The 11,644-nt window shown below is 46.6% G+C and overlaps 1 protein-coding gene across 1 annotated transcript; it reads left to right on the top strand.

Annotated features, from left to right (window-relative positions):
* The first annotated feature begins 1,200 nt into the window (after nucleotides 1–1,200).
* LOC123405757 (flavone O-methyltransferase 1-like) lies at nucleotides 1,201–2,898 on the top strand. Its single transcript, XM_045099328.1, has 2 exons — nucleotides 1,201–1,691; nucleotides 2,005–2,898. The coding sequence occupies exons 1-2, from the start codon at nucleotides 1,306–1,308 to the stop codon at nucleotides 2,675–2,677; spliced, it is 1,059 nt and encodes a 352-aa protein (XP_044955263.1). The 5' UTR covers nucleotides 1,201–1,305; the 3' UTR covers nucleotides 2,678–2,898.
* Nucleotides 2,899–11,644: the final 8,746 nt, after the last annotated feature.

The following is an 11,644-nucleotide window of genomic DNA, read 5'->3' as shown; positions in this document are numbered from 1 at the left end:
TAAGAACGTGTGTCGTGTGGTATTTCTTTCTCCCGTTGCAACGCATGGGCCCTTTTGCTAGTAAAAGAGAAAATCCAATTAAATATACAAGATGTTTCTTAGAATATCTTTATTTTTTAGGTACCAATGATAGAATTTCATCAAATAGTTGTAGTTGTAATTTTTTGTCCGAGATCAGGTTCTTGATATTATTACAGTTGCCATAAAATAGTAAGACAGCCCATAGTGAAAGTAACTTCAAGAGTAACATACAGTTCAACTTAGCAAATTTACTTATGTTGCAATGACTTAATGATGAGAGTGGTAAGTTGAGTAAGTTAGTTAGTTACTGTAACATGACATATTCCAAGAATATGAGTCTATAATCTAATAAATAAATTTTTGCATGACACAACACTTGTCTTATTGTCCACTATGAAAGAAATTTGTATGTTACTAGTATATGTTACTCTTCACTATGACTAGTCTAAATAAAATTTTAGTAGTAAAATGCATTTACTATGCTCTCAATTTTGTGCTCCGGACATTAATAAATATTGAGTAAATTATCCTTATGTTTTGTATGAAATATTTATGAAAATTAAGGCTCTACAGTAATAATGTACTTATAAAAATTTAGACTCTACAGTAATACTATAGATCGGGTATATGCCCCACATATGAACATGTTTGCTCGTGGTTATGTGTCTTAATGTATTATAGATAAATAGGATATTGTACATGCCTTTATGTGTTGCCTGCTGCCCGTGGTAGCATACATGGATGGGCACCTATCCGTCCCCCCAACCCATGTTTCGCTCGCTGCATCATCGCGTAAAGTAGAGAGTAAGTAATCTACATTGCTTAGGGAGCTCAGGATAGCTAACATGCTTATGTTTTCTGTGGTCGAATAAGCCCACCAGGATTTTAGACATCGCATAGATGTACATGGACCAAGTCCATTTAATTCTAACGTAACGCTACTGGCAGCTCTACTGATATGGATAAAACAAATGGTACTATTAGTCTTTTTTGTCTCAGTAGTGTTACCGCCAGATCCTCCGATCTCATGATCGGACCCATCGTTGGATGCCCCCTCGAACAACCCCACTTGGACCCATCGTTGAGAAACAGGATCCCGACTGTGACTGGACATCACCCCCACTTGCCGCCGGAAGTGATGAGGGACCACGGAAGCTCCTATAAGTAGTACCCCGTTCCAACTCAAAGCGTCAAACATCATCAAGTGTTAGTTAGCCGTCCTCTCACCACAAAGGTTTGCAGTAACGCTTACCAACAGCAGACGCTAGCTAGCCAGCCGGCGTCATGGCCAACGAGGAGGCGTTGATGTTCGCGCTGCAGCTGGCTTCGTCGGCTGTCCTGCCGATGACGCTTCGCACTTGCATCGAGCTGGGCCTGCTGGAGACCCTGGTGGGCGCCGGTGGGAAGACGTTGACGCCGGAAGAGGTAGCGGCCAAGCTTCCGTCCAAAGCGGAGTCCAACCCGGACGCGGCGTCCATGGTGGATCGGTTGCTGCGGGTACTGGCAACATACAAGGTCGTTTCGTGCCTAGTGGATGAGTGCGCAGACGGGAGCCTGTCCCGCAGGTATGGCGCTGAGCCGGTGTGCAAGTGGCTCACTCCCAACGAGGACGGTGTCTCCATGGCGCCCTTCTGCCTCCTTGCCCAGAACAAGCTCTTCATGGAGGCCTGGTGAGAGCTACTTTCGCTTATCAGTACGCACAGTATGTAAAGCCGGAGTAGTTTTCCGCCACAAAAAACATCCATTTAATTTACTTTCTCCGTTTCTAAGTATAAGTCTTTTTACAGTTTTATTATGAACTACATACGGATTTATATAGACATGTTTTAGAGTATGGATATTTAGAAACGGAGGGAGTAATATTCAGTTTAAAGACAAGTTTCTAGTGATTTGTTTTTCATGCATGTAAATCATACTTTCTTGTCGAACTACCATATATAAATCAGAAGCGATATCTTATGAAGTTAATTCATTAATTTGCAGGTGTCACATGAAGGACGCGGTCCTTGAGGGTGGCAGTGCATTCACCAAGGCATTCGGAGCGTCGTGGTTTGACTACGCTGGCACAGATGATCACTTCAATCACCTCTTTAACGAGGCCATGAAGGACCATTCGGTCATCATCACCAAGAAGCTTCTCGAATTGTATACTGGTTTCGACGGCATCGACACCCTTGTGGATCTCGCGGGTGGCGTGGGCGCCGTCATCCACGCCATCACCAAGAAGTACCCGAGCATAAAGGGGATCAACTTCGACCTTCCCCACGTAATCTCCGACGCGCAGCCCTACCCCGGCGTCGAACACGTCGGCGGCGACATGTTTGAGATGGTGCCGTCCGGAGACGCCATCCTCATGAAATGGATTCTCCCCTGCTTCAGCGACGACGAGTGTGCGGTACTCCTCAAGAACTGCTACGACGCACTGCCCGCGCATGGTAAGGTGATCAACGTGGAATGTATCCTGCCAGTGAACCCGGACGCGACAAACAACGCGCAGGGGTTAATCTGTGTGGACGCCAGCTTGCTGGCGTACAGCCCCGGCGGCAAGGAAAGGAACCTCAGGGACTTCGAGAAGCTAGCCAAGGCTGCAGGGTTTACAGGCGTCAAGGCCAGCTACATCTTTGCGAACTTCTGGGCAATGGAGTACACCAAGTAGAGTGATCTATCACTTCTACTGGGAGCCTGCAGCTGCTTTCTACCACCTCATTTGCCATAAAAAAAATCACAAAAAAAATTCCCTCCATTTTGTTAGATTTCTTGGTCATGGCTTGTTTTTAGTCGACCGTACGTGTCGGGTGTTAACTCAAGAGTCTATGTTTGTATCTTGTGTTGGAATAAGGAAGCAAGAGCAACCTATATTTGTCCACTGTCTTCAAATATTTTGTGTCTCCGCAGCTGAAATTTCTGTATAGAGAAACGTTATCCTACGGACGGCCTACCGAGCACTCGGCCGGCCGCCCCTCACTCGATTCCTCTGTCACGCGGGGAATAGACTGGCACATGCATTCGATAGGCCTGAAGTTTATCTTTCCGCGCGCATTTTCTTTTTTTCTTGGCTTATTCTTCGTCTCGTCTTGTCACTCTTTTCCATTCGCCTTACCTCCCCATGCATCTCAAACTGTTCTCCCAACAGTGCTATAACCGGACATATTTTTTCTTGAAACCGAAGGTAAATTTTGCTGGAAACAATGTTGACCTTTTGCTGCATCGATGATACAACTAGTTTTGTGTAACACGCAAATCTGCAACCGGCACCTGAGAAAATTGCAATCGACCATGAAAAAGTTTAAACCGGAGATGACTGAAGCTGGGGCCGACCAGTTATGCAACCGTTGACAGAAAAAGCTTTATCTGTATATTAAAAAAGAATCAACCGGAACCTGTGAAAAGAAAAAAGCTACAACCGTCAACCAGAAAAGCTACAACTGTCGATTAGAAAAGCTTCAACCATAGATGCAAAAGTTTCAACCAGGATACCGTGCAACGAAAAAATATGCAATTGCCAACAAAAAAGGTTCAATTATAGATGCAAAAACTTCAATCGGTGATAGAAAAAGCTTCATGAAAGCTCACGATTATCACGAAAGCTGTAACGCCCCAATAAACTGTTGCATGAGTGTTCTTTAGTTCTAAATATATACTATAAAATAGGGCAACGCTCTACGCCGGCGTGATGGCCCAATTTTTTACCAAGACAGTCCAGATCCGTTCGGTTTGCACGCGTGCAGCTGTCAAATCTCTCCTCCTCCTCCCACACACCTCATCCTCCTCCTCCCACACACCTCATCTTCAACCTCCTGCACGGAAGAAAGGGAGAGGAAGGAGGGCGCCGCCCCCTCGCCTCCCCTCCCCTCCTCATCTCCTCTCAACACCGGTCGTCCCTAGTCGCCGCCCCTCGCCGTTGGTTATTGTCGTCGTCGTCGGTCGCTGACGAGCTTCATGTCTACAGTAGCAAAAAAGCACGACATTTGTAGTAAAAGTTATCGTCTCCTTCGTCGTGGGTCGCGACTCTGCCATGATGGAGGTAGCAAATTCCCTCACGGGTGGTAGCAAAATTAAAATACGATTGCAGCAAAACATCTTGCCACCGTCTCCGGTCTAAGCTCTGTCATCATGGATGTAGCAAAATTCCTCGCTGGCGGTAGAAAAATGCAGCAACGGTTGCAACAATGATTTGAACGCCGATTGTAGCAAAAAATAATGGTGATGTTGCAAAGTGCTGCACCGGTGATAGCAGAATGCGATGTTGGTTATAGCAAATTATGATGTCGGTTGAAGCACATAGAAAATTTAAATGTTGGTTTCAACATCCCCTGTGTTTGTGGGTGTGCCTCGACTTCCCAGTTATGCAGGTCCTCCACCGGAGCTGGCAAAATGCTGGAGCTGAAGACGTTGCGCTGGAATTGGCGGAGCTGTGGATAAGAGGTGCTCGTGCGCGCGGGGACGGGGAGACGGCGGCCTTCCGTGGTCGGTCGTCTTTGCCGCTTGCCGTAGCAGCTCACCATCGATGTAGGGTAGACGACAACCTCGTCGGGGCCGCACGATCGCTGGGGTCGCCGTTCGCCGGTGCTGCTCGCCGTGCGCTTGTTGGGATGCTGTTAAGGCATTCTCGAGCTTAAGTGTTTTCCTGATGATGACAACTCACTATGTTAACTAATCGCGTGTCAAGTGTGCACGTATCATATGTAAAACACAAGACGGTTAGGTATTCCATCCAAATGGAAAAGATCGAAGACATGTTCCCTATGTGTTTATTCTCTTTTTTTTAATGTAAGACAGTAGGATATGCTCCTACTGCATGTATATCACTGGTAGAAAAAGAGGCTTCCGTCCAGCCCCATAAGTCGCGAAACTGTAGGAACCGCGACTAATGAATTCTTTAGTCGCGGTTCGGAAGACGAACCGCGACCAAAGGCCTGGGCCAGGGCGCTCGGTGGCCAGCTGGTGCACGTGAGGGGCTTTAGTCGCGGTTGGCCACGCCAACCGCGACTAAATCTCATCCCCTATATATTATTTGTATTTTTAAGATTTTGAAAAAGAAAAGTATTTTGAAAAATACCTTTAGTCGCGGTTGGCCTGGCCTGGCCAACCGCGACTAAAGGTCGTTGCGCGCGGGAACACAAAAACCCGCCAAAAAACCCTTTAGTCGCGGTTGGTCTGGCCAACCGCGACTAAAGGTTACCCTTTAGTCGCGGGTCACCTCCCCAACCGCGACTAAAGGGGGGGGGGCTATAAATACAAGGGCCCGAACCGTCGCCTCCATTTCTCGTCTTCTCCGATCTCTGCCGCGCCGAAGGCCTGCCGCCGTCGCCCTCGCCCTCGACGCCGCCCGCCGTCGCCCTCGCCCTCGACGCTGCCCCCTCTCGCCCACGTACGGCGCCGCCGGCCGCTATCACCGGCCTCCCTCGCCCACCGCGCGCGCGCCGCCTCGCTCGCCCGCCCTCAACGCCGCCGGCCGGCCGGTACTGTGCGCGCGCGCCTCTCTCAGTTCTTAGAATTTGTAAAAACTACGGAAAAAAGTTTGTAAAAACTACTTGTAAAGGTTTTGCATTTTTTGTAGCTTTCAATGGTATATTATTTGCCCCATTGTGATAAAATTTGTAACCGTAGAATATGTGAAACTCCTTCAAAATTAAAATAAAGCACAAAAGAAATAAAACAATACAAATTAAACAGAAAACAGGTTTAGGGGGGGGCTACCTAAACCTGCGGCGGCCTTTAGTCGCGGTTGGCCAGAAGAACCGCGACTAAAGGTCCTCCGCCCCGACGGCCGCCTGGCGCCCACGTGGACAGGCCTTTAGTTGCGGTTCTTAAGCAACCGCGACTAAGGGGGGGCCTTTAGTCGCGCCTATTTGGTCGCGGTTGCGCAACCGCGACTAATGGCAGTTGCGAACCGCGACCAAAGGCCCTTTTTCCACCAGTGTATATTAAGCCAACAATTACACATATACAGGAGGGCACTAGTAGAAAAAAGACCTATTGTCCCGGTTCGAGGGCCATTTGTCCCGGTTTTTGAATCGGGAATAAAGTGTCGGTACTAATGCCCTAAACCTTTAGTCCCGGCTCTTGCATAAACCGGGACAGATGGGCCTCCACTTGGCCGGTGCGGCGAGCCCAGGCAGGAGGCCCCTTGGTCCCGGTTAGTGCCACCAACCGGGAACAACAGGCATCCACGCGTCAGCATCAGGTGCTGGGGTTTTTGTTTTTTTTTTTGAAAGGGGGGGAGGGTTTGGGGGTTTTAGCTGGTTAATTTAGTTGTTTCATATATTGTGTTAGCATGCTAATTAATAGAGAGAAGTCTCCTTTCTTATCTCCGTGCTTTGTCGACGCTACGTACTATACGTATAGAGAGGACTAGACACGCTAGCTAGTTAAGCAAATGAAGGAAACAGAAGATCGTCATGAACAGATGCATATAAAGAGAAGTGATATCGACCACCTCTCCCTCTTTGAGAGATTGGTCGAACAACAAGTTCTCGTATATCTATCCGACGTTACTGGCTACATATATACAATATAAGTATCTTTTACAATATAATCTTCTAATTAAAATTGAACCTTGCAAGGTCCACATAGTATTCTTCGTCTTTAGCGATCACGTGGTCAAGAAAGAATGTCGCCAATTCCTCTTGAATTCCTCGCATACGATCTGGTGCTAGGAGTTCATCTCGCATCCGAAATATCTAATTTGAAGAGGGGGTCAATACATATATATGAGTAAAAGAAACTGAACAAAAATGATGGTAATAAAATAAAATTGTGAATATAATTATTTACGCACTTCATATTGTTTCTCGGAGTAGCCCCGCTCACAAGTCGTGTGGCGGATGGACTCGCAAATGTAGTATCCACAGTAATTAGTCCCTTCTTCGTGCCACAACCACTTTACAAGAAATAGAGGTTAATCAAACTGATAATTAGCAAGCATGTTAAATGGTATTGATGAAACTAGCGCTTGAATCACTAGGAGATGCGTGGAACATATATGCTACTATAGTACTTACTTTCGGGTGTCTAAACTGCAGCTTCTTTGGCAGTCCCGGACTTTTTGAGCTGAATTTACTCCAAACCCTGCCAGACAAAGAAAACAATTACTTGATATCAGGAAATGAACAAATTGAAGTTGCCGATATGGTGCGATAATGATAGATTTAACTTACTCCTCTAGAATTTCAGTCATGTCCGCGTACTTCTTTGGATCTTTTCGTCTCGAGTCTAAGACAGTTACTAGTCCCTGCTCAAGCGTAATCTCTAGGAGAATATAGTGGAACCTGCGCACGCATGCATAACTCATCAATTACATTACTATAACCTCGACTAATAAGGGAAACCGAATATGCACAAGACAGTAACACTCACTCGAAGTTGTAAGGGAAGAGTATTATAGCTTTGTTTTGATTTAATATAAACGATTGTAGCAGCTTGGCCTCGGTATCTTTGGCCTGAAATTTAACCATATATACATCTATGAGATTTGTGTTAATGAACCCAATATCACCGATTTGTCTTTTCTTCAATTCGGCAATCTTCAATCTGCATAATATAGTGAGAATAATTAAAGATACATGCAATGAAAGAGCTGACCTATATATAGAGACTTAATGACAGAAGTAGTACTACTTACAGGAAGTAGCAAGGGATCATTGACTTATCGAGGACCTTTAGATTGAAAAACTCGAAGAACTCCTCAAATGGAACATTCAACAGATCAATTCCAACGAGGTCATGCTCCTCTTTAACTCTGAGCGTCAAAATATTCCTCCCCTCAGACTCTCTGCAGGTTTTCATATACCAATTATGGAATCTTCGCATCATCGTTGTTAGAGATTTTTCATCTTTGACGAGAGGCTTCCCGTACACGTATCTGTGTTCGTCCACCTCCAAGAAATCAAAATGTGCATCGTCGGGCAAGTAATCTCCAAGATCGTTATAACCGGGCACCATCCCGCCCGGATGATTCGCGACGACGCTAGACACCTGGAGCGAGGGGAACGACATACCCGTCCATCGTTGGGTGTCCTCGAGAGTTTTGGTCGAGCGAGATGGCCGAGGGGGGTGCTCCCGTGGTATAAGTTATCACGGTCGAGAGTGTTGGGGAACGTCGCAAGGGAAACAAAAATTTTCCTACGCGCACGAAGACCTATCATGGTGATGTCCATCTACGAGAGGGGATGAGTGATCTACGTACCCTTGTAGATCGTACAGCAGAAGCGATTAGAGATCGCGGTTGATGTAGTGGAACGTCCTCACGTCCCTCGATCCGCCCCGCGAACAATCCCGCGATCAGTCCCACGATCTAGTACCGAACGGACGGCACCTCCGCGTTCAGCACACGTACAGCTCGACGATGATCTCGGCCTTCTTGATCCAGCAAGAGAGACGGAGAGGTAGAAGAGTTCTCCGGCAGCGTGACGGCGCTCCGGAGGTTGGTGATGATCTCGTCTCAGCAGGGCTCCGCCCGAGCTCCGCAGAAACGCGATCTAGAGGAAAAACTATGGAGGTATGTGGTCGGGCAGCCGTGAGAAAAGTCGTCTCAAATCTGCCCTAAAAGCCCCATATATATAGGAGGAGGGAGGGGGACCTTGCCTTGGGGTCCAAGGGAACCCCAAGGGGTCGGCCGAGCCAGGGGGGAGGACTCTCCCCCCCCAAACCGAGTCCTACTTGGTTTGGTGGGAGGGAGTCCTTCCCCCTTCCCACTTCTTCCTCCTTTTTTTTTCTTCCTTTGATTTTTCTTCCTTGGCGCATAGGATTTGGTGGGCTGTCCCACCAGCCCACTAAGGGCTGGTGTGACCCCCACAAATACCTATGGGCTTCCCCGGAGTGGGTTGCCCCCCTCCGGTGAACTCCCGGAACCCATTCGTCATTCCCGGCACATTCCCGGTAACTCCGAAAACCTTCCGGTAATCAAATGAGGTCATCCTATATATCAATCTTCGTTTCCGGACCATTCCGGAAACTCTCGTGACGTCCGTGATCTCATCCGGGACTCCGAACAACATTCGGTAACCAACCATATAACTCAAATACGCATAAAACAACGTCGAACCTTAAGTGTGCAGACCCTGCGGGTTCGAGAACTATGTAGACATGACCCGAGAGACTCCTCGGTCAATATCCAATAGCGGGACCTGGATGCCCATATTGGATCCTACATATTCTACGAAGATCTTATCGTTTGAACCTTAGTGCCAAGGATTCGTATAATCCCGTATGTCATTCCCTTTGTCCTTCGGTATGTTACTTGCCCGAGATTCGATCGTCAGTATCCGCATACCTATTTCCATCTCGTTTACCGGCAAGTCTCTTTACTCGTTCCGTAATACAAGATCCCGCAACTTACACTAAGTTACATTGCTTGCAAGGCTTGTGTGTGATGTTGTATTACCGAGTGGGCCCCGAGATACCTCTCCGTCATACGGAGTGACAAATCCCAGTCTTGATCCATACTAACTCAACTAACACCTTCGGAGATACCTGTAGAGCATCTTTATAGTCACCCAGTTACGTTGCGACGTTTGATACACACAAAGCATTCCTCTGGTGTCAGTGAGTTATATGATCTCATGGTCATAGGAATAAATACTTGACACGCAGAAAACAGTAGCAACAAAATGACACGATCAACATGCTACGTCTATTAGTTTGGGTCTAGTCCATCACGTGATTCTCCCAATGACGTGACCCAGTTATCAAGCAACAACACCTTGTTCATAATCAGAAGACACTGACTATCATCGATCAACTGGCTAGCCAACTAGAGGCATGCTAGGGACGGTGCTTTGTCTATGTATCCACACATGTAAATGAGTCTTCATTCAATACAATTATAGCATGGATAATAAACTATTATCTTGATACAGGAATTATAATAATAACTATACATTTATTATTGCCTCTAGGGCACAATTCCAACAGTCTCCCACTTGCACTAGAGTCAATAATCTAGCCCTCACATCACCATGTGAATTACATTGTAATAAATCTAACACCCATACAGTTCTGGTGTCGATCATGTTTTGGCCGTGGAAGAGGTTTAGTCAGCGGGTCTGCTACATTCAGATCCGTGTGCACTTTGCATATATTTACGTCCTCCTCCTCGACGTAGTGGCGGATGAGGTTGAAGCGTCGTTTGATGTGTCTGGTCTTCTTGTGAAACCTTGGTTCCTTTGCTAAGGCAATGGCACCAGTGTTGTCACAGAACAAGGTTATTGGATCCAGTGCACTTGGCACCACTCCAAGATCCGTCATGAACTGCTTCATCCAGACACCCTCCTTAGCCGCCTCCGAGGCAGCCATGTACTCCGCTTCACATGTAGAATCTGCTACGACGCTTTGCTTGGAACTGCACCAGCTTACTGCACCCCCATTAAGAATAAATACGTATCCGGTTTGTGACTTAGAGTCGTCCGGATCTGTGTCAAAGCTTGCATCGACGTAACCTTTTACGGCGAGCTCTTCGTCACCTCCATACATGAGAAACATCTCCTTAGTCCTTTTCAGGTACTTTAGGATATTCTTGACCGCTGTCCAGTGATCCACTCCTGGATTACTCTGGAACCTGCCTGCCATACTTATGGCCAGGCTAACATCTGGTCTAGTGCACAGCATTGCATACATGATAGAGCCTATGGCTGAAGCATAGGGGACGGAGCGCATATGCTCTCTATCTTCATCAGTTACTGGGCACTGAGTCTTACTCAATCTCGTACCTTGTAACACTGGCAAGAACCCCTTCTTGGATTGTTCCATTTTGAACCTTTTCAAAACTTTATCAAGGTATGTGCTTTGTGAAAGTCCTATCAGGCGTTTTGATCTATCCCTATAGATCTTAATGCCTAGAATGTAAGCAGCTTCTCCTAGGTCCTTCATAGAGAAACTTTTATTCAAGTAACCTTTTATGCTCTCCAAAAGCTCTACGTTGTTTCCAATCAGCAATATGTCATCCACATATAATATTAGAAACGCCACAGAGCTCCCACTCACTTTCTTGTAAATACAAGATTCTCCAACCACTTGTATAAACCCAAATGCTTTGATCACCTCATCAAAGCGTTTGTTCCAACTCCGAGATGCTTGCACCAGTCCATAAATGGATCGCTGGAGCTTGCACACCTTGTCAGCATTTTTAGGATCGACAAAACCTTCGGGTTGCATCATATACAACTCTTCCTTAAGGAAACCGTTAAGGAACGCCGTTTTGACATCCATCTGCCAAATTTCATAATCGAAAAATGCAGCTATTGCTAACATGATTCTGCCGGACTTAAGCATCGCTACGGGAGAGAAAGTCTCATCGTAGTCAATTCCTGGAACTTGTGAAAAACCCTTTGCCACAAGTCGAGCTTTATAAACGGTCACATTACCGTCAGCGTCCGTCTTCTTCTTAAAGATCCATTTGTTCTGAATAGCCTTGCGGCCCTCAGGTAGTATCTCCAAAGTCCATACTTTGTTCTCATACATGGATCCTATCTCGGATTTCATGGCTTCTAGCCATTTGTTGGAATCTGGGCCCACCATTGCTTCTTCATAATTTGCAGGTTCATTGTTGTCTAACAACATGATTGTCAAGACGGGATTACCGTACCACTCTGGAGCAGCGCGTGATCTCGTCGACCTGCGTGGT

This window comes from Hordeum vulgare, chromosome 1H (assembly GCF_904849725.1).
Source record: "Hordeum vulgare subsp. vulgare chromosome 1H, MorexV3_pseudomolecules_assembly, whole genome shotgun sequence".
Taxonomy (NCBI): domain Eukaryota; kingdom Viridiplantae; phylum Streptophyta; class Magnoliopsida; order Poales; family Poaceae; genus Hordeum; species Hordeum vulgare.
The sequence above is the reverse complement of the archived record's forward strand: the minus strand, read 5'-3'. Positions and strand labels throughout refer to the sequence as shown.